This window comes from Microcebus murinus, chromosome 18 (genome assembly GCF_040939455.1).
Source record: "Microcebus murinus isolate Inina chromosome 18, M.murinus_Inina_mat1.0, whole genome shotgun sequence".
NCBI lineage: Eukaryota > Metazoa > Chordata > Mammalia > Primates > Cheirogaleidae > Microcebus > Microcebus murinus.
Window position 1 is genome coordinate 13307748 of NC_134121.1, and position 26959 is coordinate 13334706.

General features: G+C 49.2%; 1 protein-coding gene across 11 annotated transcripts in view; it reads right to left on the reverse strand.

The window, feature by feature from the left end:
• Positions 1-6123: 6123 nt before the first annotated feature.
• MYH10 (myosin heavy chain 10) overlaps positions 6124-26959 on the reverse strand; it is a 142390-nt gene continuing 121554 nt past the window's right edge. For all 11 annotated transcript variants that reach the window (XM_075994160.1, XM_012775289.3, XM_075994161.1 and 8 more), the window contains 14 exons: positions 26635-26841; positions 23704-23808; positions 22495-22647; positions 21824-22072; positions 20930-21142; positions 19067-19279; positions 16774-16935; positions 15806-15934; positions 12786-12874; positions 11876-11999; positions 11588-11796; positions 10125-10233; positions 8735-8907; positions 6124-7861 (listed from right to left, as the gene is read on the reverse strand). In XM_075994160.1, the coding sequence (XP_075850275.1) occupies positions 7717-7861; positions 8735-8907; positions 10125-10233; positions 11588-11796; positions 11876-11999; positions 12786-12874; positions 15806-15934; positions 16774-16935; positions 19067-19279; positions 20930-21142; positions 21824-22072; positions 22495-22647; positions 23704-23808; positions 26635-26841 (2280 nt within the window). In that variant the 3' untranslated portion in view covers positions 6124-7716. The remainder of the gene's footprint in view (positions 7862-8734; positions 8908-10124; positions 10234-11587; positions 11797-11875; positions 12000-12785; positions 12875-15805; positions 15935-16773; positions 16936-19066; positions 19280-20929; positions 21143-21823; positions 22073-22494; positions 22648-23703; positions 23809-26634; positions 26842-26959) is intronic.

Here is a 26959-nt window from a genome sequence, read left to right on the forward strand (position 1 = left end):
AGAGCTCTCGCGCTGGCTCTGGGTGCTGATTTCTAGTTTCAGCTGTGGTTTCCAGGAGCAGCCGGAGAAGGGCCCGGGCCACATGTGAAAATTAGGGAGGAAGGACCAGGACTTTGAGGGAGGAGCTTTCAAGGTCGTGGAGTACTTGGGGCGGCTCTGGGAGCTGGTCCTCCAGCTCTGCTGCCCTTCATGGCAAATGTTTTTCTGGGATTCGACGTTACTTGGATCTGGCTTCTCTCCTCATCCCTCAGGTCAATGCTAGCAAGTGAGAGAAGGTGTCAGATGTTTGGTAGCAAGATGTAGCAAGATACAAGGTAGACAGTTGAGGAACATATAACCCAGGAGTTCGAGTGAATCTGTCAGGTGCTGAGCACTGTTTGCTTATGACAGCGTAAGCAGACAGTACTTTATAGTCTTAAAGCCATAAGTAAATGAAAATTAAGTGAATCGAAATCCTAAGTGAATGAGAACATTGAGTAAGACACATTTTCAAACATTTCCTCTGTTAACACGGGCAGGAAATCTATTAGTTCTGGAGATTTTGTCCTAAGCCGACTCCCCCGGCACTTGCTGCGGGGGGTGCTGTGCACAGCTGCGCTGGCAGAGCGCTGAGGCGACAGCTCAGGTCTCCTACCGATGTGTGGCAATCCCCTGCTGCTTTCCCAGCTGTCATTGGAAGGATTGGGGAGATCAGAGGCGTCAACATTTAGCAGACCTCTTTGTTTGTACAGGAACCCTGAATCTAAAACGCAACATGCAGAGCTGCTGTGGTTAAAGCACAGATGAGGTTTGGAGCCCGGCTCCCCAGTGGTTTCTCGGTGTCTCTGCAGCTGAGCCCCCTGGGCTCTCCAGACTGTTCTGTCAGTTGCTAGTCAGTCAGCTGATGGCTGGAGGAGGGGCCCTGGCTGCACGAGTCCACGTGTCACTCACCAGACGTCACCACTGCTTTTGGAACAAGGGAGTGGGCCAAGTCCCTCAAAGGGCAGCAGTGTGCTGCCGGGCTTGTTTCTGGTTCCTTTGGGAGCAGACTCTCACTTATTTTTGGTTTTTATGGCTGAGGCAGCCCTTGGCATATATCCCCATGAGGAAACTTGGTGACTCCCCAGGCCTCATCTTCCACTTTCTGTTTGGATTATTTGGCGCAAGATGCTGCTTTGTACTTGCTCAGAGAGCACGTGCTACCTGGCATAGACGTTACTACTACTGCTACCTGGCATAGACGTTACTACCCGTCTAGCTAAAGAGCCCTCGTGTGGTTCTCTTCCTAAGGTGTGGGTGCTGGTTTTGCCTGGCTCTCCCTGAACCTCAGGAAGGGGTCCTCTCTGCTGGCAGGGCTGATCTCCCAGCAGTGAAGGAAGGCAGGCCTCGTGGCTTCCAGGTGTTTCCATCTCAGCTACCCCGCCCAGGCCTCGTGGCTTCCAGGTGTTTCCATTTCAGCTACCCCACCCATCCCTTGCTCCCTAGCTGTCTTCCTAGCCACGGCTCCACTTTCTCTCAGCCCAGAGTGCCCAGAAACTATACCCACCAATGCAGTTACGAGCCAGGAGCAAAGCTGGAAGCTCGAGTCACAGAGCAGCACGGGAGAACTATGCAGAAGAGCCCTGAGAGCAGGATGTGCTGCTCTTTCCTCAGCTGATAGAAGAGACGTGGGCCCAGGGTTTGACTTGCCTGGGCTCACATGGCTAGCTCCTGCCAAAGCCAGGCTTGGGAACGAGCCCAGTGCCTTTTTCTGCAGAGCCTCTCCAAACTCTAGGCCTCACTGGCCTTGACTTCCACCTCTGTCCCAGATGACAGAGGCAGGTTTTGAGGTTTGGAAATGGCGAGCTGTGGGGCCAGTGTAGCTTCTGCAACGGGAGGAGTCTGGTTCATCCAGCCTCCCTCCCCCCCACGTCCTGCACTTGCGGGGCGTGCGGACTCTGCCTCTCTGAGCAGCTGTCCCCGAGATGCCACTAGTGTGCGTCTTCCGAGAGCCATGTGGAAGCTGGCACCTCGAGAAAGAAGAAGTGTCTGAGTAGAGCCACAGCGTTAGGGAGCACCCGGTAGCCAGATCTGCCCTCCTCCCTGGCTCAAACTCAGAACCACCCGCCCTGCTGCAGCGGGAACATGCCAGAGGCCGGATGGGGCCAAGCAGTCAGTGGATTCACTGTTTGCCTGGAAGATGCTAAGATGAGCCTTTTCTACACTCCAGCTCTTCCTTTAATGCATTGTTTTCTTGCATATATTTCCCCCAAAGGTTAAAACATTGTAAACACAAGCGTGGCTTTAAAAAAAATAGATGTGTTCTTGATTCTTTCCTAAGAATGGGGTTTGGGGGGGGGGGAGAAGAGTTATCTTTGTAAATCATTTTCCTATGACTTAAAGCATCTTACCTGAAAAGTGGTCCCATGACTGTTAAAAATGTTAAGGAATACAGTGGCCCTTTTTGAATTTTAAGAAGAAACAATAATTGAGTAAATAATTAACAAAATAGACTTCCTTTAAAGATGGTACATGTGGAAGAGGCAACTCTGGTAACAGCAAATCTAACAGTGCTGGTGTGGGGGGACCCAGTAGGCTCTGTGCTGTGTGGGGTCACGACTTGGGGTCATTCTTTGTTGTGCTCCCGTCTGTACCCACAGGAACTCTGTGTGTTTTCTGTTGGCTCTTCAGGAAGCCTTCCCAAGGGACACTTGATGCACAGTGAACAGAGATTTCACCTTTTTACTTGTGTGGGGCTTTCTGTTCTGGTGTGGAGTTTGACTGCTGTCTCCATTAACCCACTGTGATTTGCAGGTGGGGGTGATGGTGGGGGTGGGGCCTGGGCAGCAGGTTTTCTGCACGTGCCTGAGTAACCAGCTACGTCTGAAGGAGGCTCAGAGCCTTACTGCTCCCTTCAGTAGATGGCAGAGCTAAGAAAGTTTTGGATTCAAAAAAGGTGATTGAACTAGAAAAAAAAATCAGCAAACTAATCCCACTGTTACCTAGAATTTAGGGAGATAAGTACACTTTTACATTCCTTGTATTACTATATTAGTTTCTGTGAGTCTTGAATCAACCTAACAGTGTGATAAGCCATAAAAATTCCTTCCACTTTTGGGATAATGCCCCATGGTAGTAAGAACAAATACATTTCAATAGCGACAACACAAATGTCTGGTGGTTGGGAATGTTTGACACCCTAGAGCCCCGTAAGTGTACAGCAGTGCTAATGCACAGGGCTGAAAATGACTGATGGCAAAAGGACACAAAATAGATGAACATGCTAATTGCAACTTTATTAAAAAAAACCAGCAGTGAAATTAAAAGGATGCAAATGGTTTAGTATTTGTGGGTTCTAAATATATCTGTAAAGTTGCCCAAATTCATTTTTAAATTGACACTGATTTCCTTTCATTGCCCACATTGGCCTGGAGACCTGTGCTGAGAAGTCAAGATTTTTGAGCAGCAGCACAAGGCAGTGGCTCCCCGAGCTGCCCAAGGCCCTGCTGAGTCTCACTTGGGGAAATATTAATGCAGATTCCCAGGCCACCTTGAGGAGAGTGCAGCACATTTCACAGAATCTCAGACACCAGCAATTGTAAGACACACCTTTATTTTGTGAGCCATTAAGAAAAATGTGCCAGTTGGAGCTATGAAAATGCTTATCATTTAAACTTTTTATATTTACTGAAAGAGCTCATAGACTTCTTTAGCCAGATTTCCATCACATCGCACTTAATTCATATACACAAAGGGAAACATGGGGGAGATTCCTAAAGATTCACATCGTGAGTCTGACGTTCTGAACCACTTTGACCCAGAGTGGTCCTCGTCCGTGTTTTTCCAAGCGCTGCTGTCCTCCGTGCTGTGGTGGGCGTTGGCGATGTGGTGTTCCTGAAAAGCATGTTCCACTGCCGGCTCCAGAATTTTCTTCTAAGCTGCTGGCGCCTGTTCTGCCACTTTTGATGATGGGCTCTATTGACTTTGCCAGGAGTCGTCAGGCAATGCCATCACAAGTGCCATCTACTGACAGAGATTATGAGACACATGGGACCCAACACCCGTGACAAGGTGGGCCTCTCAGGGTGCATGCAGTAGGTGCATCCTTGGTGCAGGCAGCGCTCTGCCTGGGCGTTTCAGTCAGACCCCGTTTGTCGATTATGTCACATTCCAGCTTGAATAAGGCTTCGTGACATCCAGTCAGCTGGAACGGAGATTATTGGGCTACTTTGAAAAAATAAACAGACCTCACCGCCAGAATGAATCCAACACGAGTTTCTAGTCTCAGTAGGGGTGGAAGGGGCTTGGCCTCGCTTCTGCATGTAGTACACAGGCGCTGTACTTACAGTTAACATGGGCTTTGAAAACGGGCATCATGACATAAATATGCCCTTTTCAATAGTTTCAGATTAGATTTCTGATAAGAATGACACGCTTTGCATGATTTTCTAGATTCCCAAATGACAGGTGGCTACAGAAGGAAATAGACTGCCCCATCTGGTCCTGACAGTTGGCATGGGGCGGCGTTTTGGTGAACACCCCGGGGTTGGGAAGGCTGTTGGTACAGATGTGGCCCCAGAGAGGTGGGGAGGGAGCGGTGCTTTGTGCATCCCTCCCAGAGCGACTCCGTGTGTGGGGCTGTCTCCCCAGGGTCTCGGCCACAGGCGTGACGCTCAGCCATCCTGTCCACTTTCTAGGTCACAGCTGATGGCCTGTGTATTTTTTTTTTTCCTTGAGAGGGTAAGGGCCGGGGCAAGAAGGGGTGAGGGGTAGTTCCTAGAGTTTGACAACTGTGAGCTCTTTTCTTCCCCAGTCTTGACATAGACGTGTCTGTCCCTTGGCAACACTGGCTCCAGGGGAAGGGGCCCTGGGTCAGTCCTGTCTAGAGCCACAGGGAAGGCTGGCTTAGAACAACTTGGCCTTACAGCCCCCAATTCATCTTAGCTGAGGTTCCCAGGGATGAGGAAAATTGGTGACAGAAGATGTAAGCAGCTCCAGAGTCTTTCTGATGTCATTAGGGGTCTGGAAAGATACCCTCAAGCCAGCGGGCTAGAAATGGATGCTATCCCTGCCAATGCAGGCAGCTGAAATGAATCACCTTTTGTCTGTAATAAAAAGAAGTCCCTGTGATGTGGCAAGGACAGAGCATCTACAGTTTGCACGACAGCCCCGAGTGAAACCCCAGCACAGCTTCCTGCTGGGTGGAAGCGGGCCAGCTTCTTTGACTTTGTGACACACTCAAAGCCCAGCTGCCACAGTCTTCCCTTGTGCTAAATGCCCAACAAAGCTGTATGAGCTACCTTTCCGTAGACTGCCGTGGTGGTTTGTTTGGTGAGGAAAGCTTCCTGCTAGTTAGCACCTTCGTGGGATCAGGACCTGGATTCAGCCCGTGTAGATTATGTTTCTCCAGGTAGGCTGAGTAGTTGGGAAACTGAACACCAGCTAGACCAGCCAGGAGGGAAGAATTCTTACTTTTCGAGAAAAACAAGCCTCCGTAAACTCCTGGACTAAGATATCGGATGCAGGGGTAAGAACCTAGTTGAAACTCTGTACCTGCAGCTCACCTTTCTTGTCCCATAGTAGTGACACGAGAAAGGGAGCACGTCTGCTCATTTCCCACGTCTCCACTGCTGCCAAGAAGCCTAGGTGTAGACCCCTTCCTACCAGAACCAGCCTGGCTTGAGAGTGGTAGGGACTGAGACCTGCATTCTCTGTGTGACTCTGTGCTCCCCTAGGATTTCTCTCCAGCCCTCGCTGGCCCCCACGGGAGGCTGCCTTTGATCTCCCCTGGAGCCTTCCAAAGCATCTTTAGTGCATATCCTGCCTGAAACTTCTTGGGCCTCTTAAAATGCTCTAACCCAGTCGTGAGCTTCACTGGCTGGTGACCCAAACCCTCCTAAATTGCTCCCTGACAGCTGGGTCTCCAGCCCGCCCTGCCCCTCTGTGGTTCTTTCCCGCCCCGCCGTCTGCACAGGGTGTGGCGCTGGTGAGAGCAGGGCTTGGAGCCGGGCCTGCCCGGAGAATCGTTCTGTTGTTTGCGTCTCTGGGAGCCAGCACCCTTAGCAACAGTGGGCCTGGCGTCATTGTAAGTCTGTGTAGCTACCACCCTTCAATCAGATCCCAGATGGGAAATCGAGAACAGAAGGTGAGAAAACAGATGCCATGTTCACATGATTATTCTTGTTTATTGAGGTCTGTTTATTCTCCATGGGTGCTTTTGTTCTCCAAGTAAATAGAGCAGGCGTAAATATCTATAATGAATAAATTTATTGTCTTACAAAAATCATTGTCTAGAAATATGGGAATACAAGAAAAGATATTTGCAGTCAGGTGTCTGGTGGTCAACAGCCAGTACAATTCATAAAGGGGGAAAATCAAAGATTCCAAACCCACGTGACAAGTTCTTCCTAATAGATGTTAAAGCTTTTAACCCAAAAGGTTTGTGTTTTCAAGCACATTGCAGAGGATCAAGGATTTAAATTTAACACTGATTCATTGTCACTGAATGTTTGTAATACCACTTTGACTAGAGAGGTACATGATATGAAGCACAAACTTAATACATTAAATTGTTATAGAGGCAAATAATATATTTAACATTGTCTTAGTACTGTAGTGTCTAAGGCACTTTCTGTAATGTCAGTTTGCTCAACTATCAACCAAAAACAGAATGCTAAATGTTCACCGTAACACTGTCCAAAGGGAAGGGAAAAGGAAAAATGAAAGAGGATTCACGCCCACTGGCATGTCAACATTCAGGAAGATGGCATCTGTTCTTGAGGTTCTAGAAACCTCGCTGACAAACTTGGTACAAGCCTCGGACACAAAACCAATGTTCCTATTTTGGGCTCAAAGCAGCGGCTGCATTTGCAAGGTCAGCACGAGAGCCTGGCTGGCGAGGGGGGCCTTCCGCCGACTCCTGCCTGGGGCACAGCTGTTTGCTCCCGAAGTGAGGAGGGCACAGGCAAAGCCCGGTGGGTCCAGAAGTCTACATGACTGACGGCTGCCACCTGGGGCCTCAGATGCATGGTGGCCACACCCTTTCTATGCACAGACCAGCCCTGGCCAAGGACAGTTCACATGAGTAGATGCGGGGACACCACCAACTAGAGGGGCAGAGCCACCCCTTGGGGGATGGGCACGGTAACCCCAAACGGATGTTGCTTCCTCCAATCCAGCCCACCCCTCCTAATCTTTCCAAAGCCCCCTTCACAGTTTGCTTACTGAAATCGTGTTGATTGTTATTCGAAGGAAATGAGAGATACAAGTGCAGTTTAGGTTCCACAATGTTCTAAGAGACTTGACGTGGCTGAGGAGTCAGGGCCACATGAACACAGAACTAAGTACCTGTCTGTATGACAGAGAGCATGCAGAGCGACAGCAACAACCACGCTGCCCCAATAACCCAGCGACTGGCAACGAAGGGTCTGGAGTTTTCTGTTTTAAAAAGGGTTCTTAACATGTATTATAAAATGGTCTCTTGATGAATATATGGAAAATAGATGCAATGATGAAACCATCTGTTTAATATGTGTGTTTTGTGTGTGTATATATATATATAAAAAGGGGAGCAAATGTACCTAAATCTGAAGCAGGATACAGTATGCGTAGGCTGGAAAGCCTTAAGACACAGTTGATCTTTCAGGAAGGAATCCCGTAGCTCGCCGACTCGTCACTCTGCAGGAGGCCGCGAGGCAGCTGGCGCGGTGAGTTCCTAAGTGTCCCGCTGTCGTGTTGCCGCCTCTGGCTTCCCAGGCTCTACTCCGACTGGGGTGGCTGCGTCTCGTTGACGTCACTGGTCTTACTTTCCGTGTCATCGTCGGACAGCTCCAGGGACGCCCCCTCAATGTGCAGCTGGCGCCGGCCAGATCTGCTGGAGGAAAAGCTGATGGGGCCGCCGCGCCTGGAGGGAACAGAGAGCAGTGTGTCGTGAGCAGCCGAGTGCGCGGCTGTCCAGTTAGCCAGATGCCCAATGTCACTGAACTTCCGTTTGCGGCCTGTCCTCAGGACGAGTGCCCCTGTGCCGGGTGGGCATGAGGGGCAGGCCTCCTGCCTGCCTCTGCTGCGGTGCCCGCGGCAGAGAGCACGCCCCGGGGAGCTGGGCACGGCCTGACTCGACCTGAGACCACCCGTGGGAGAAACGGGGAGAAAGACGGAGTGAGGCCAAGCTCCGCCGCTAACCCAAGGGTCACCAGCCTCCTTCTGTAACAGGCCTGACACCAAATTATTTAGGATTTATGGGCTACATGGGGACTCTGTTGCATTTTCTTTGTTTTTGTGTTTTCCACAACCCTTTAAAAATGCAAAAAGCAGTTTTAGCTTGCTGGCTGTAGCAAATGTGCCCACTGGCCACGGTTTGCTGACGCCTTGCCAGCGCTGTGGTGGGGCAGAGTTCAGCGTGGCTGTCTGGTCCTGCCCTCCCGCCGGGGCAGGCAGGTGCAGCGAGGGAGGAGGGTGCTGGGGGCTGACGGCACCGTTCCTGCCAGGCGCCCCTGCCCTGCTCTGTGAGGGAGGCCGGGATCTCTCCTCACGCTGACGTCTGGACACGGATGGACACCTGACCTAGCCTCGCACTGGGCACTGGCGTGGTCCCTAGTGACCAGCAGGGAAAATGGCCTGGTCCCCTTTTATTCTCCCCAAGGACTACCAGAAAGGTCAGAAATCTCGACCGAAGTGATTTAAGAGAGAGAATGGGAACTTCCTCGGACCGGCCACACGCTAGCCCCAGGCTAGGCCCCAACGCGCCGTCTGAAAGCCCCGCTGCCCCCGCGCTCACCTGAGCCGGTTCTTCAGAGTGCTGACCTCGCGGCTCAGGCCCTCGTTGGCCTCGGTGGCGTCATCCAGCTCCCGCTGCAGCTTGCGCCGGGAAGCGTTGGCACGTGTAGCTTCTTCTTCCGCCTCCTCCAGCTGCCGCTTCAGCTGCTTCATCCGGGCGTTGGCCTTCTCCATCTTGGGGAAGTTACAGGAATCAAGATAAACTCAACTGTGAACCCCGAGTCAGCCTCTGTACCCCCAGTGTGTCAGCACAGCTCTGTGCTGCCACCCTTGTGAGCACGCACGTGCACCCACCCACGCACAGAGTGGGGCCGGCCGAAGGCTTTTCACCTGGCCGCCACTCTCAGCGACGCCGGTATCTACACAGGAAACTATGCTAAGGGAAATTTTTAAAAACTTAAAAACCCTGTTTTTAACCGAGTTTTCTGCAGAAAAATGACATAATTTAATCCCTTTACACATGTAACGTGCGGACGGTGATGGGAACTGGTGTTCTTGCAAAATGCAGAGGAGCCAACAATTCAGGACAAGCCTCACCCCAGGAGATGGTGCACTGAATTTTTACGTCTCCCCGCGGCGTGGACATTTCAGACGTTATGCTGGGACTCAAGTGCAAGGCCACCCTGGGGAGACCTGGCCTGAGGACGAAGACGCTCTCCACTGGGTGCCGCACTGCCGAGCCCCGCGGGCCTGGCCACCCGCCCACACTGCCCTGGGTGCTGCCAGGCCTCGAGGGCGGGCACGGGGAGGGAGGGCCGGGCTGCTTGACCGGAGCAGGGGAGGGTTTGGGCCAAGCCAGCGAAACCCTGTCACCACAGCAGAGAGGGGCGCAAGAGCGAGCTCCCCGCACTGCAGACCTGACTACGGCACAAAGTCCTGTGACATGTTCCCTCGTGCCTAGGAAATTCTGTCTGGATGCGGGCGAGGAAGGCCAGCTAGGCAGCGTGCACACAGGGTGTTCGGTTTCACAAACATGCTTTCTACTCGGCATCTCCCGTGTCCACCCCTCCACCCGGCCAAGGTTTCACGACTGCCAACTATGTCCAGGAGTCGTTCTAGGCATTGGGGAGATAATGGCAAAATAGGCAGAAGTTTCTGCACTCATGGAGTGCACATTGTAGTGGAGAAAACCCGTAACTTTAAAACTCGGTTCAAGCCTCACACTTCAGCGCCTTCTGCCTTGTTGCCGCCACCCTCCTGTGTGTCTTGTGCACTGGGTGTCCCTTGGGAACACGGGACAGCACGTTATTAACAGTTGAAACATTAGAACTAAGTTTCGAACAGCATTTTCGTAATCGTGCCGGTCAATTCGTGCCGCCGGGCCCACTTCCCAGCAGCGCCCTGGCGGGAGTGCATCCCGCCGAGCTTGCCTGCCCCGCCCCGCCACGCACCTGTTCTTTATACTGATCCGCGTGCCGACGCTCGTCTTCCACCTGCATGAAGATTTCTTTCAGCTTCTTCTCGGTCCGGCGGACTAGTTTGTTGGCGGCTGCTCGTTCCCTATGAAAGTGAATAGTTTTGGGAAAAAATATTTTTTAAAGTCCTTTTTCTTTGAAAGACGAAACCACTGTGGAATGTCACCCTGGGCCTCTCTGCAAAGAATGACATGATTCTGAAACTTTCCTTCTGGTCGAAATAGGAATTCCCTTAACATATCCCTCAATACTGACAGAAAAAGTGCATTAGTCTTGCACACGCAGGTACTGTTCTTTTTATGCAGTGGTCTGAGAGCAATGCTACATACAAGCTAGGCAGGTATACTGAGCACAGACTTTCTGAACACGAAAACTTCAGTTGCTTACTCTAATCACCTAACCTTTTACCTGGAAAACAAACAAAACCCTAATTTATTAAGTGATTGGTTCACTTTAGAATTTACTACCTACCATGGTGCTAGAGGTTTTGGCAGCTAACATTGGGGAAAACAAAACCCCATAAACAAAACACAAACCTCACACACTCACTCTTTGGTTAAAAGTCAAACAAATCCATGTTCCTAGATAGGTCTACATTGTTCCACACGAAGGAGAGGTAACTTATTTAGACAACTCCACGGAAGACAGAACTTCCGTAACAAATGTATGAAAAATTGACAGGGATGGAGTCAGCTGAATGGGTGATTTATGTTAATTCTAACTAAAAACAAACAAACCTGTGATGGTTGTTTTTTAGTCTCGTGGAGTCAAGAGTGGGTGGGAGTGCTGGGATGCTGGGCTGGGAGGATGTGGGGTTCTGAGCAGAGCCCTGCATTTCTGTGCTCTGAGCTCCCCAACAAGAGGGTGAATTTGAAGGTCTGCTCTAGTGTTGGCAGCCTGTGATCTAACAGCTTTGTAAATGTCTGCCAAAAGCTGTATTGTGCAATTCCTCATACATTTCAGAAGGCTTTACTATGACAGAAGGGGAAACTGTTAAGCAATCCATTCTTGTGGGAGAAGCAAGCTATTATTTTTGTCATGTTGCATTTTTTGTCTGCTGACAAATTATAACATTCGCAGGACGCCACCAACTTGGGAAATCGACTTTGGGTAGAGATGTAAACTTACGGTGCCCAGGAGATCACAGGGCACAGTGTGATGGCCCTCAGCTGATTCCAGGAGCAGCTGACAGGCAAAGTCCAGCCTTCCCTGACAGCGCGCAGCGGCTGCCTGTCCTTCCAACCTCAGAACGCTTGCAGCACTTCTCTTACGGCCCACACCACCTTCTGTCTCCCACTCTGGTCGTCTGTTCTTGCTGTCTCTTCCCAGCCGCCCCCCAAGGGCACAGGGTGTGTGTTTTGTCCTCTGACACACAGACCGAGCCTGGCCTGGAGCAGATAAGCAGTGGGTTTTGGTTTACAACAGCAAAAACCTCTTACTTGGCTTCCTGCTCAAGCTGCTCCTCCAGCTGCCCAATCTTGGCTTCCAGGGCTGAGATGGTGGCCTTGAACTTGGACTTGACAGCACCCTCTAGTTCCTGCAGCTTGGCCTTCAGCTCCTTGTTCTGCCGCTCCAGTTGCTGGCGCGCATTGTCACTCTTCTGGGCAGCACTGCGCTCAGCTGCTAGCTCTGCATTCAGCGTGTCCACCTGGAGAGGAGACAGGTTTAGTCGCTCATGCCAGGGGGCAGCACAGCCCTTCCCAGGTGACGGCTGCTGCAGGGGCCACCTGTAGCGTGGTCTTGCGGAAGCGGTCGTTGAGCAGCTCCATGTTGCTCTGCTCCTCTTCAAGCTCCTCCTCCAGCTGCGCGATCCGCGCTTCCAGACGCCGCTTCTCGTCCAGCAGTGCCGACCTGGCGGGGTGAGGAGGTGGCGACAGCTCGATACCAGCTGAACACAGCACAGGGAGACTCAGGGAGGCCCCGCCACCCACCCTGCTGCTAGGAACCTGGGCATCCTTCTGGATGTCTCGCTTTCCCCTGCACCGGCGTCCGAGTCTATCCACAGGTCCCACTGATGACACCTCCAACCCCCCTCCCCTCGTCTGCACTCGGGGCAGGAGGCCCATCATCTCTGCCTTCCAGCTGGCCTCCCTCTGCTGCCTCTGTCCCTCTCTGTCCTCCACAGACAGCAGCCAGGGCCAAGTTTCAAAATGCAAGCAAGATCCGGCATTCTCTCGCTTAAACTCTGTAATGGTTTTCTAGTGCACTGAGGATAAAATTCCAGCGTCACAGGGCATGCTCAAAAAGGCACACGATGAACTCTCAGTCCAGGAATTAAGTGAAGAAATCCACTTAATTGGAATCAAAGATAATGACTTTTAATGAAAATGAATTGACAGAGAGGTCATGTCTAAGGAACCTAACAAACGTGAGAGAGAAGGCCTGGGGAGCAGTCAGCACGGTCCCCGCAGCACCATGGCGTGCGCAAGGCTGGCAGGACTGGCCCAGGGGTCTGACAGCCAGGGGCTGAGCCGCCCCAGCGCGGCGTCTTTCCAGCCCCTGCATGGGTGAGCAAGCCAGCTACCGACTCCTACGTGCCAGAAGACACCCCTAGCCTTCCCAGCGAGGGCGAAGAACTGCAGCGGCCCAAGAGGACAGGGCCAAGCTGGCCTTCCCGCCCGCCACCAGGAGACTCACTTGCCAGAAGCGCTGTTGGCGATCTCATCGGCCAGCTCGTCCCTCTCCTGCTCGGCGTGTCGGCGCGCCCGCTCCGAGGAGGCAAGTTCCTAAACAGTTGAGACTGTGCGTTAAGCTCTGGTCATGACCAGTCTCTGCACGGGGGACTCTGGCAGTGCCTGGAGTGGCAGTGACCTTGCTCCAGTCATTGTTCACATGCATGTCAAGCTGTCACTTAGATGTGAGAAACGAAGCCGGCAAGCTTGCTGGAGAAAATCTGTGTGGGTGCGTGCCAGCCGGGTGATGTGTGGCGCCAGTATCCTAAAACAGAAATGTCCACAGAGGGCAGCCCTATCTATGCAAGGGCTTTGCTGTCACTTCCAACTAAGAGGTGGCTGTATTCCTGCCCTTCGTGCAAGCTGGTGTTTCTTAACACAAACTGAGCACAAACCCCAAGCCCTAAAGAAGCATGAGCTACACCAGCTTGCGATCCTGAAGTATCGTTCGCATATAGTCTGGAGATCAAGTACGCAAGCTGGACAGATCAGTGAGTATCAAGGCAGCTGCGCAGCGTAACAAGCGTCACAGCTCCTGCGGGAGGAGGTGGCAGGGCTTGACCGCAGAGGCTCAGGTGTTTCGGGAGCTGGGGCTCTGCAGTGAGCAGGGCCTCTTTCTCAAAGAGGATGGGGCCATGGCCAGTTAGGCCACTGCAGCTCCACAGGACAGGGCAGGGTGATGGGGACAGCCCTGTGCCTGATGGCTGCTTGTTCACCAATTTCCTTGGAAAGATGACTGCCACAGAAAGGAGTCAAGGGTGCATTTATTTTATCAATGAGGGAACTGGGGCCGACATGGATGGAGAGACTGGCCCAAAGTCCCGAGGTTGGTTAGCAGCAGCAAGTCAGAGTTCCAACTCCTTGTCCAGCAAGGGTTCTTCCCACCAGGTGCCCCTTCTACAGGATGCTGCATTTGGCAAGAGCACATCCTGAAGATGTCTGAGGAGCAGGACTGCGCAGGAGGTCGCCTGACTGCTCTGGCACGTGCACCTGCCTCTCATGTTAGTGCATAGGATGTAGGGCCTCCAGAAAGGCCCAGTTCTAGCACAGGGTCCTCGCATATGAGGCAGGTGGGAGTCAGGAGGGAAGAAGGGGCAGCTGTCTAGGATACAAGGGCAGAGGCAGAATGCGGCGGGCCTAACTGCAGGGCTGCTGAGGGCAGATAGTGCTGCCTTCTGGCCTCTGCTGTTCAGTCCTCTTTGGCCCTCATTGTGCCCCTGTCCTCTGGCTCTGTGTGCTTTCAGAAAAACTGAGACCTCTGGGTGCAAGGAGTGCTGCTCGGACACCCAGGTGATGGCCCAGGAACTCCCTAGGAGGCTGGCACCAAGAGCCCTGTCACCTTTGGGGAAATGGGCATTTGGGGTATCACTGATCAACCCCATGATGGATACACAGAGCCTAAACGTTCTACTTTGTTGATGAATACGTGTTCTTTTTAAGCACACATGGAACATTTATAAAAATTGATCATATTCTAGGCACTAGGGCTGTTCTCATTCTCCCTGACCACAATGTGATAAAACTAGCAATCAACTAAAAAAAAAAAGCCATACATTTAGAGACTTAAATCATACTTTTAAATGATTCACGGGTAGAAAAGAAACCATAATAGAAATCAGATAAATCAGAATTAAATGGCAATGAAATCACGCCCTGTCAAAGTTTGTGGGATACAGTGAAAACAGAACTTAGAGGGGAATTTAGTCTTTTATAAACGTGTTAGACAAGAGGCGTGAAAACTGATGAGCTAAGGTGTCCAACCCAAGAAGTCAGAAAAAGAAAAAAAAATCCAAAGAAATAAAGGCAAGAGCAAGAAACAATAGAACAGCAAACCAAGAGTGATCAAACCCAAAGCCGGCTCTGGGGGAATCTCAGTGTCTGTGGGTCTGGGTTTCAGTGCTTTCTCCATTCCCAACACCCGGGGAGCTCTGTTTCTTTCCTGCAAGCTCAACTCTCGCTGGTACTATTTTATCCAACATCTCTAGGTGTTTGTATTGGAGAGTTTTTTCATATTAACTGATATCAACGTTTCACCTAAGCTAATACCTTTCCAGGTTTGAATACATTCTGATCATCCTTCATCTATACAGAAATGTATATACTCAAGTGTGCCTTGCACTGATATAATTCCATACTATATGCAACACTTCAGAAGTCCTTTCCCCATGAGCACTTACACAATAAATAAATGAAAGAATAGGAATTTAATGAAACAAATTGCTCTCCTTTTAAGTATCTCATGAATGGTGCTTCTGTGCAAAAACAAGGCAAGGCCGGGCGCTGTGGCTCACGCCTGTAATCCTAGCTCTTGGGAGGCCGAGGCGGGCGGATTGCTCAAGGTCAGGAGTTCAAAACCAGCCTGAGCAAGAGCGAGACCCCGTCTCTACTATAAATAGAAAGAAATTAATTGGCCAACTGATATATATATAAAAAATTAGCTGGGCATGGTGGCGCATGCCTGTAGTCCCAGCTACCAGGGAGGCTGAGGCAGAAGGATCACTCGAGTCCAGGAGTTTGAGGTTGCTGTGAGCTAGGCTGACGCCACGGCACTCACTCTAGCCTGGGCAACAAAGCGAGACTCTGTCTCAAAAAAAAAAAAAACAAACAAAAAAAAAACAAGGCAATGTTGTATCACCAAGGTTAGAGTTAAATGAATCTAAAACTTACCAACACCAAATAAATAGTGTCACTCCCTTTTCTCATACAGGGCACCAAGCCTAGAAGGTGGCTTGAAAAGTTACAAATCCACTCCTTTGCCTTTAGCCAGGTAGAGGAATATACAAAGTGAGATCACTTTCTATTTGCTGAACTGAAGCAACAAGATGGTTCAGGATCAGATTAAAAAGGGATGCTGACTAAAAAAAAAAAACCCATAAAAACTACACTAGGCTGCAAAGATATTAAGACATATTTATCTGATCTTGGAGAAATTTTAAGGGTAAACAGTTGTTGAACAAATGCATGAATAAGTATTAACAAACAAACCTCCTGCAATTGAAGGATTTCTGCTTCCAGACTTTTCAATTTCTTTTCACTCTCTTTGGATTGTGCAAAAATCTCATCTCGGGATGCACGAGCTTCTTCTAATTCACGTTGGTAATCCTTCATCTGAGCCTAAGGTTAAATAAGAAGGATTTAGTGTCGTTTACACTCTTAGTTTTTAAACCTATGATACTTTTCCCAGATTATAAAAGTAAGATACATACGGAAGTGATATCGCAAGAAAACTATAGACCAATATCCCTTATAAATACAGATGCAAAAATCTTTAAAACAGAATAAATTCTCAAGATGTGGAATCACCAAGGTCAAAAGAAGGGACATTTTCTAAAGTTTTTGTCACAATTGACAAATTCCACCCAGAAGTGCCTATTTGTGTCTCCATCAGCGGTACACATGGGAGCCCATTCCACGCACCCACACCGTGAACTATTACAGAGATCACTTTTTGATTGTGGTAGTGAAAACTGGCATGTCATCAGGGTAGCAAGACAGACTGAAAAGATCACTAATGCTCACAGCACTAACGGAGGAAAGGCATAGAACCTTCCTTTCCAGGTGAGGCAGGTGGGTGTTGAGTCAGGCATTGCCAGGGGCCGTTCAGGCCCACAAGAGTGTGTTCCAGCAAGGATGATCCATGTGGTGACTCCACCCCAGCTCTGTCTCACTAAGTGGGCTCAAGCATATCCTGCAGACACAGCAGATGCACACACACGTGCCATCTTCACAGCCTGCCACCCCAACCCACAGCCACGGGTGACCGCTGTATTGTGTGCCCTGGAGTGGCGCTGGGTCAGTAGGGAGCTTGGTGGCAAGTGACAGGTTAGACGCTGCGCGGCACTTTCCTGCCCAGCTCCGCAGTTTGACTCTGTGTAAGAGCCTCCCGGGTCCCTAGTGCTGGATCTCAACAGGGCCCCATGACGCTGCCCAGGGGCTTTGGTGGCTGCAGGTACCTGGAGTTTGCGAAGCTGCTTGATCACTTCATCCCTAGCTTTGTTTGCAGCCTCGATTTGAGCTTCGAGATCTTTCAGGTCTATTTCCATCTTCTTCTTGGAAGCCACAGCAAGCGCCCGCTGCTTCCGCTCATCCTCCAGCTCTGCCTCCAGCTCTCGCACCTAGTGGGTGGCACAGGGTTACGCCTGGTCACATGCAAGTGTCCGCTCGCAGAGAACAGGCGCCCGTCACCGTCTGAGGGCTCTCGAGGTGCTCTAGTTACCGAGCAGTTATTATTAACAGAAAAGCACCGTAGCTGAATTTTGCTCAAAAGGATATTTAAAGAAGACCTCGTACGAGCCATGCCCACTGACTGCTCCGAGGGCACGTAGGAAGGCAGAGTCTCGACTCGGGCTCACAGTCTAGGTGACGCAAAGACAGAAAGACCTGAGACGGCGAGGTAACACCTTGATAGATTAAGGGCTGGGACAGATGCAGGGGGACGTGGAGCCCTGGGGAGAGCCCAGAGGACAGAGTGGGCACGAATTCCTAGAGCCGTGAGGCGGGGCGGCTCGCCAGGTTGCAGGGCTTCCAGGCAGAAACCGCCTTCCGCTGAGCGGGAGAGGCAGCGGAAGACGGACAACATGGAGACCGGCTTTAGAGTAGACATGGAGGGTGAGGACAAAGAAAACGAGACAAACGTGGGCTGGAGACTGGGACAGACACACCCTGGCTGTCACTCCCTGGCTCCGGGACTGTCGTCCTAGTGTAGCACAGGGATGGGGCACTACTGCTGTTCACACCACTGGGTGGGGCCGCTGAGGAAAAGGTGCTCTCGTCTTCGAAACCGAATCCCGGTGCCTCAGTCACCAGTGAGGAGGTCTGGACACAAAGCTGTGCAGCTCTGACTTTGCCAGCAAAGCAGCTCACCAGTCTGTCCACACCTGACAAGGCCTTCCCACCTGTCGTGCTTCGCCCATTGACTTGGGAAGTATTTATGGAGGGCGGCCGTGCCCTGGGCAGCGCGCTAGCACTGGGGCTCCCAGACGAGCAAGGAGAGCTCCCTACCCCCCAGGAAGGGAAGTATTCTGGGGGGTGATGTAAGGAAGCGAAGAGGCCTGGGGTGAGGGGTGACTCAACCGGTCCTCTCCACAGGGGTAAAGCAAGACCTGTGTTGCTTGTGCTTTTGCAAGGGGGTCCGGTGGGGGAGGAGCAGGGCAGCTGCTCCCACGTCACACAGAGCTGCCCATCGTCCCCTTGCTCCTTCCTGCAGAGTCTGGGCTCTGACCTCAAGGATAACAAGAGGCTACTTATGTATACCCACTTACATGACATTTGTAAAAGTGGTGGTTTTAAAATATGTCTCCAAATTCTTTGATACTCCACCACTGAGAGTGAGCGCCTCTCCAATGTGGCTAGACTTGGTGACTCACTTCCAGTGAACAGAATAAAAAGAAAGTGACCGTGTATGACTTGGGAGACTAGGTCATAAAAGGCCTGGAAGCTTCCTCCTCTCACTCTTGGGGAAGTCACCTCCAGGACACCCAAGCAGCCCACGGGGCGAGGTGCTGAGGCCTCCTGCTGACACCCGACTGAGGTCCCGCCTGCTCCAGAACCAATTCCTGGCCCACAGAAACCGTGACATATGATTGTTTTAAGCTGCTAAGTTTGGGGTAATTTGTTATCCAGCAATGAATGACCAATTGAATAAATATTTGTGGAATGAAAATAACAAAATAAAGCAAAATTAAATATACTCCAAATCCAGGACTTATTATCATGAACTCCAAGGGACTGTCAAAATATCCAGTTTTTAAAGTAAAGTTTTAGGTTAGAAGTTTAACATACATTTAGAAAAGTATTTACTATACATTCAGAAAAGCATACAAATCACACATGGCTAGCAACTTTTTAAAATAAAAAAATTTAAGTATCTGCTTTTATTCTTTTGAAGAGTGATTTAATCAGGATTCAGAACTACAGATATCTGCTGAGTCAGCTTGCCTGGTAAGCACTGAGTCTTTCCTTGCCACGTTCTGGGACAGAACATGAACCTAACCAGGTACTCCCTTGAGATTCCTGACGGCTTTTCGATTGGTAAGTGCCCAGGCTTGTAAGCAGCAATGATACTGTCTGAGAAGTAGAGAATCCAAACCCACTATAATAAAATTTAAAGAATAGAATTCTCAAATGATCAAATAAATTACTTTTACTCCAGCTAGTGTGTTCTAACATGATGAATTAGACGTTGACTCAGAACTGGGCTCAGAACCTGCAAACCCTGTTCCGGAGGCCACGCTTCCCTCGACCTACCTGTTTAATCAGCAGCCGCTTCTTCTCTTCATTCTGTTCGTCCCTCATTTGCAGGTCCCTCTCAAACTGGGCCTTCATGGCCTGCATGTTCACTTCCAGCCGCAGCTTGGCATCTTCCGTCGCCTGCAGCTCGTCTTCCAGCTCCTCCAGCTGGGTCCTCATTTCCTCCACTTGCTGCTCTAGGGCCCGTTTGGACTTCTCGAGTTCATGAACCTAAACCACCGGAAGCATCAGGAAAGAGTTGACCCTTGGCAGAGGCACAAGTTAAGGACAGCAGTCTTCCTATTTTATAGGCCCCCTCACGGCACACTGGCCACTGGAGCCACCTGGGCCAGCCTCGTGTACACACACACACACACACACACACACACACACACACCAAGGCTGCTGCTGGTCCTCATTTCAGAGTATGCAACTTACAACTGCAGCTCTGATTTCTTTACTCATACATGTTCTCTAATCATCATCCTCTGACGACCTCTAAGCCTAAGAACAATGTCAGGGGAAACTATCTGTCCCCTGCCTGCTGTCTGTGTGGAACAGGCACGACAGACACCTCTTCTTGCTGTAGAAAAGATCATTCGTATTGAAAATGCACATGTGGAAACTTTTGAATACTAGTGTGGGCTGAAGCTGAGAAGCAGGTAAACTAAAAGGAGGATTCTCTTCCTCTGGACAAACACTGACCTAGCTCTCTGTCCCGAACACTGTGTCGGGTGCTCCTATATCCTGTCGCATCTGACCCTCACGACAGCCTCTGGAGGTGCACTAGGTGCTGCTGGGCATGACCGTGTCAGTTCTCACAGGGCAGGAGAAGACTGACGACAGGAGGAGGGCCATTTCTAAGCAGTGTCTGGTCCTTGGTAGACACAAAAGATATGTTTATGGGATGAGCACATGAGTGTTGATTCTCGGGAAAACTAATACGGATCAGGTCATAAGGAATTGGAGGCAACCGCAGAGTTCTCTCCACCTTTACTCAGTAATCATGGTCATTTCCATGTTCAGTGGCCTCTTCTTATCCACAGGGCTGGTCCCTGAGCACCCAGTTGAGGAGACCGAGCAAGAAGGTGGCAGTCTTCCCTCACTTACGATGTGGCTGGATGGCATGTCCCATGAAAATGAGACCTTACCTTTATAGAGGACCTTATACTGCTCAGAGCAGGTGCAGTAGCTTCCTGAAATTGGGAAAGTATAATATCCATCTGACAGATAAGGAAACTTAGGGTTAAAAAGTTTAAGTAGCTTCCCATGGTCAGAATGGGAGCTGCTGGAAGAGCCAGGCCCACAACCTCATCTCTGGATGCCAGGCCTGTCCGGTTTGCCATCCTCAACACATCATATGCTAAGGGAGGGACGTTAGGTAAATAAAAATCACTGCAGCTCCTGGGGAAGATATGTGCGATGGAAAGAGAAAAGTGCCCCAGAAACTCGAAACTGTGAGTAAGCCCCCTAAACAACTGAAGCCTTCACAGGAAACAATGGGGCCTCACTGGGAAGACCCAGGCTAGAGACAGCTGCGGTCCCACCTCCTCCGCTCCGGGTCCCTATTCTGCGCTGGAGACAGAGGGGATCTGGTGAACTACTTGTGACTGCAGAACAATGAAACCCTTTTGCTGAAAGACCCCCTACCAGGATGCAGGTTGGAACACTGTCACCACTTGCCAGTGCTGCTGCCAGAACTCCAAGTCTGTGACAGAGAAGAGACTGCAGAAAAGCTGACAGCTGGGCCCAGACACTCCTAGACTGCTTTGCAGTGGGCTGTGCATTCCCAGGTCCTTCGCCTGCTCCCTTTTCGAAGGCCCCAAGCAAGCCCCAGGGTTACTGATCTGTACCTAAACGTGGGGCCTACTGGCCACTTACGTTCTTCCCCACGTCATCTTTGGAGCTTATCAGGTCTTCCATGTCTGCTCGGAGCTGCTTGTTCTGCCTCTCAAACTCCTCCTTGGCCTCCAGGGCTTCTTCGAGGGCCCGGGACAGGGACAGGGCTTTGGTTTCTTTCTCTCTGGCCTCTGCTTCAGCGCGGTCCCGCTCTTCCGCATAGCGAGCAGAGATGTTCTTCTCTTCTGCTAACAGCTACGCAGAACGGCACACGGAGTATTAGCAACAGTCAGAACAGCAGTGTAAACTCTTCTCATTCACTACCTGTAAGCCTTATCGCTAAGAATACTACTACTATATCATGAGTGTTTTCCTATTTCCTTTTTTTTGCTTTTCTTTTCCCAATTTTGATATAAACATGTACTTTTTTTTTTTTTTTTAAAGAGATGAGGTCTTGCTCTGTTGCCTAGGCTGGAGTGTAGTGGTATAATCATAGCTCACTATAACCCCAAACTCCTGGGGGGCTCATGTGATCCTTCTGCCTCAGCCTCCCAAGTAGCTGGGACTATAGGCACATGCCATGACTGGCTCATTTAAAAATTTTTTTTTTTTTTATTTCAGCATATTATGGGGGTACAGGTTTTAAGGTTTCAATAAATGCCCTTTCCCCACCTCATTTTTAAATTTTTTTGTAGAGGGTCTCACTATGTTGCCCAGGCTTGTCTTGAACTCCTAGCCTCAAGTGATCCTCCACCTCGACCTCCCAGAGTGCTGGGATTATAGGCATGAGCTACCACACACCTGGCCTGTATCACTTTTAGTTGTCTTTAAATAAGAAAAGATGATTTAAAACAACAACAAAACCGAGAGCTCTGCCAGGAGGAAATGACGTGTGGCACAGGCCTGCGTGTGGGAGACAGGACCCAGATGCCCCACCTGATCGAACTTCTTCTGCTTCTTCTCCAAGTTGGAGACGATCTGTCGCTGGTGGTCCAGATCCACCGTCAGGTCGTCGAGCTCCTGCTGCAGGCGGTTCTTGGTCTTCTCCAGCTTGTCGTAAGCCAGCGCCTTCTCCTCTAGGCGCTGGCTCAAAGCCTCCACGTCTTTGAGGAGCTTCTTCTTGGCTTCTTCCAAACTTTCAATTGTGCCTAAGTCATCATCTACTTTCTTCTTGGTATCGGCCAACTAGGTTTTGTGCAAGGAAAAACAAAAAGATCAACATTAAAGAACTCAGTTGGTTTTTGCATTTGAAGAAGAAAAAAATTTTGTTTTCAATATTTTATGATAAGAAAAAAATACTGTACGTCAATACTATACGATTTTAAAACGAATCTATAGACTAACTTAATTTCTTAGCTAATAGTGTATAAGATGATGACTGATTGAAACCATACATGGTTGACACAGTCCTATGTCTTTCTTCTAAAGGCTTCCAACATTAGAACCAGCATTTGGTTGGGTCAAAGAAAAAACACTGAACAGGCTTAATTTAGTACAACCTAATTAACTGTCCCAAATGGAGTTGAAACAGCCCAGCGAAGCAGGGATATTAGCTGCTAAATACACACATCTAGGCCACCACAGCCTCCTAAGGGGGGCACACGCACCTGGGACTGCAGGGCCAGCACTTGCTTCTCCAGGTTCTTCCTGGCCTCCTCCTCCTCCTCCTGCTGCTCCTGCAGGCTGTTCTTCTCCTCTTCCAGCTGCCGGATCCGGCTGCTCAGGTTCAGCTTTTGGCGTGTCTCCTCCTGAAGAAGCTCCTGTTTATTTTTTTCAAAAGGTCAATACTTAAGTTACGTTTATCACCAAAACAAAAACACCTCTATTAAAAAATTCATTTATACAAAAGAGAGAGCCTCAGTGTATGAGAAATACCCAGTGTCACTTATAAACACAGATGACTTAAAAACACATGTGGCAACTTTGTCAAACACTGCCTTAACACTGCCTCTTAACACAAACACTGCCTCAAGCTTGGCCTGGACTAATGGCAGCAGCGTCCCCCAGGGGCCCAGGCCGTGGCCTCCCTGCCCGTGTCCCCACATCCCTGTGTCTCCCCAGGCACTTCTGGAATCCCTTCCTCTCTACCCCACTTCTCACCAGGATCACCTCCCATCTTGGGCACTTGATTATTTGCCCTTATACTTTCTGTTAGATTAACTTTTCTACAATGTAAGTGCAAACACGTCTTTCCTGTTACTTTCAGACTTGAGAATCTCAAAGGCATGTGCTGATGCTGTTCTGTGGTCTGGCCTTGCCTCCTGTAGTCTTACTGACCAGGATGTTCCTTGTCACAGCAAGTGGCCCAGTTATACTGAACTTGCCCCAACTACCTAGTTATTCCACTTTCTGCTAGTCTGAGAATTTCACCCCATATCCTCAGCACCTAGCCCAGAACCAGGCAAATAAAAACTCATAAATGCTTGTAAATTTTTAATAAAAGCAAGATGCAAAACTCCAAGAAAAGAGTGCCACATTATTGTCAACTAACTTGTAACTGACTTGAAAACATCTAAAACAGATGATTCAATTATATACATGTTAACAGTATGATGAGCAAGCTTCCACCTACCCTTTATGTCTTAGGAATGAAATTTATGTCTAAGGTCAGCATGAAATTTCGACCATAATAAAACAATCTTATTAAAATGGCCAGGAAGACATTGTGCACAATAGGATCACTGCCTGGGTAAACTGCAGCCCAGGCAGCATGATAAGAGGTGAGATAGAAGATAATTCTGGGACTAGCATATTTTACCAACTTATACACTGCAGAAACGTTAGTTACTATAAAGACCCTGCTCCCCGTGGAATACCTGTGTATCCTGTAGTTGAGACTCAAGACTAGCTGCATCCTTTGCAAATTTAATACCCTTCTTCTCTGCTTCTTCCAGTAGGGTTGAGACATTATCCAACTCATTCTGCAAGGAGTAAAAGATTAAATTCAACTCAACAGTAAGCAAACAGAAGGGTTCAGAACCACAGCTCTTACACAGAACACAAACAGAGCAGAGTTTGGGGTTGAGGGGAGTGAACCTAAACTGCCAAACTGAGTTAAGGAAGACTTTCACCACCTTGAATCTACCACCTCCAAACAGTGCTCAAATGCGTAGGCACGAATACCTGCCTACCGCCAAAGATACCTAAAGCAGTGCCCGCCCACTGCAGAAATAGGGAGAGGAGGAGGACAAAGCCCCCCTCTCTAGGGGAACGTGTGGCTGGGGGCGGGGGGCGTCTCCTAACTATGGATTACTATCTTGTTTTATTTTTATCACGAAGAGATGAAAATTACACTGATCCTTTGAAAGAGTGATTGCTATTCTATGTGAAGAGGCTGTAAGACCAGCAGGACTTTGATCCTTTTTCACATTAAGGTGCATTAACCATGTGCTTTAGGGGACAAGTATAATTCATACTCTTATAGAACTTGAAAACTTCATTAAAGAGATTCAAAGAAGTTTCAATTCTGGTATTCGGTCAGAAGCTCGTTAAACTTTTAAAAATCCGGTATTCTAAATTCATCATGAATATTTAAGTTATTTCTTATGATCAGATTTCATGAATAATGTGGTGATATTTTTCTTCTTTTTCCTCCTTAGTTAATGATAGCTCTAAAATATTTTCCAAAAACATCTTCATGGTATAAGATATTTTATAAATTTTTGTGAGGACAGCAGCTATTATTACAGAAGCCGAAGGACTCAGAAGGGACAGCAGGACACCCCTGGTTCTCATTTGTCCTACAGGCATAGTAGCCAAGGGAACGACACATGTCGCACAGCTAATGATGTTTCTATTTTCACTCTTTTTAGCAACATCCTTCAGAAAGCTCACACTTCTTCAGTTTGGGGAACAGAGTGGTGGGGAAGGGCTTTGGAGTCAAGAGCGACCCCCTGCCTTCAACTCCGGCTCTCTGAGTTGCCAGGTAAGTCACCAGAGGAGGCAAATTCCTTAGCTTCTTTGAGCCTCAGCTTCCTCACCTGTTGGATGGGGATGATGGAGGATTAAACGGGGAACAACATGTGCAGGAGCCTAGCACACGCCTGGTGCAGCACAGGGACCCAGTAAATGTCACTCACCTCATCTCCCCCCGTACGCAGACTTCACAATGCTATTTCTGAGATCGTCCCTTTTAGGAACATCTTCCCAGATGTGTGAGAGCACGCACACACAGAATATTTCAGTACACACGTGTTAACCGAGCAGGCCTGAGACTGCTCTCCTTAGAAAGGCTGGCTTGCAATGCTGCCCTTTGGCTGGCGCCTGGGAACTTAGATTTTGGGAGGGCTCCCACCATTCCCTAAACAAAAAGAGGGGCTCACGGTGCCTCAATTACTTGTGCAAACACTGGTTTATGCTGAACACCTGCTTTCCTTCTGGGAGTCTGGAGTTTTGGTGTGCGCCAGGCAGGGAGTGCCTACATGGCCATTCCCAGCACAGACCCTGGGCACTGGGTCTCTAAGGAGCTTCCTGGGAGACAGCATGTTATATGACAGGTGCTGTCATGTCTTGTTGCTAGAGGAATTAAGTGCGTCCTATGTGATTCCACTGGGAGAACTGGAAGCTCCAGCCCAGGCCCTCTCCCAGGCACCCTTTGCCTTTGCCGCCTTTGCTTTGTATCTTCCCACCGTGATAAACCAGCGCTGTGAGTGGGCTACACGCTCAGTCCTGATGTCTCCTAGAGAACCACTGAGCTGTACAGTGGTCTCGGGCCTCTGGCACAACACAGTTCTGTAACGTTTCTTCAATGCAGCAATACACAGTGTGTATCTTTTCTTACCAATAAATATCCGACTATACCGTTTTGCTGGTTACAAGTCCATTATTGGACTTAAGTTATTTTCAATTACAGTTGGCCCTCCATGGGGTCCATATCTATCCAACCATGGATCAAAAATACTCAGAAAAAAAATGTCATGTGTACCGAACATGTACAGACTCTTTTGGTCATTATTCCCTAAATAATACAGTATTAACAACTATTTATATAGCATTTACATTGCATTAAGTATTATAAGTAATTTAGAGATGATTTAAAGTATAGAGAATATGCATATCTGCAAACACTAACTACACCATTTTATATTCAGGACTTGTGCCTCTACAGATTTTGATATTCACAGGAAATCTTGGAACCAGTCCCCCGTGGGTACGGAGGGGTGGCTGCACATGCACACTGTTCTGTGATGAACAGTCTCAAAGCTAAATCTGTGTGACATCCTTAGTTATTTCCCTGGGATAAATGACTAGCCATAGACTTACTGGGTCTAAGGGTATTCCTAGTTTAAGGCTCATGATACAAAATTACCAAACTGTCCTCTAGAAAAGGTTGTATTAATTTATACTTCAATTAGCAGTATATAAAAAATTCAATTTTCTCAAATCTTTACCAATGCTAGGTATGATTTTTTTGCTCATTGTTCCTATTCTCTTATTTACTAGACTAACAGAGAAGTTGAAGTTGTGCTCAAAACCATTCAAAGAACTATAAACATAATTCAAAGTGGAATTGACTAGGTTTAAGGCCAATGCATGCTATCTTAGTCTTAAAATAAATACTATTTAACTTCATCAAAGTCACATACACTAGGGACACGGAGGATTTGATGTATTTACTTGTGATGGTGACTTTCGGGCATTTCACGGCACATTAGCTGCGGGCTTGCCACGGCCACAGAGGGATAAAATGGGTCAACTATGGCTATATGTTACAGCAGGATGTGCCCAGGTTGAGGGTCCTGGCTTACCTGCAGCTTACTTGCTTTCTCGGCCAGCTCCACCCTCAGCCTGTCGCCTTCTGAGACCTTGGCGTGTAGCTCCTGGACCTGCGCATCAAGCTTCTTCCTCTTGTGCTCAGACTCGGCCTTGACCTGCTGCAGCACCTTCACCTCGCACGCCAGCTCCTTGTTATCCGTCTCCAGGCCCTGCTTGTTCTTCTCCAGGTTTGCCTTGAACTAGGAGAGGGAAAGGAAAAATAATTTACTAGCTATTTTACAATACTCCATAAAAAGCACTGTTTGTTCCATCTGCAGAACTGTGCGTGACACACGGTGAACCTGCAGTCAACATCTG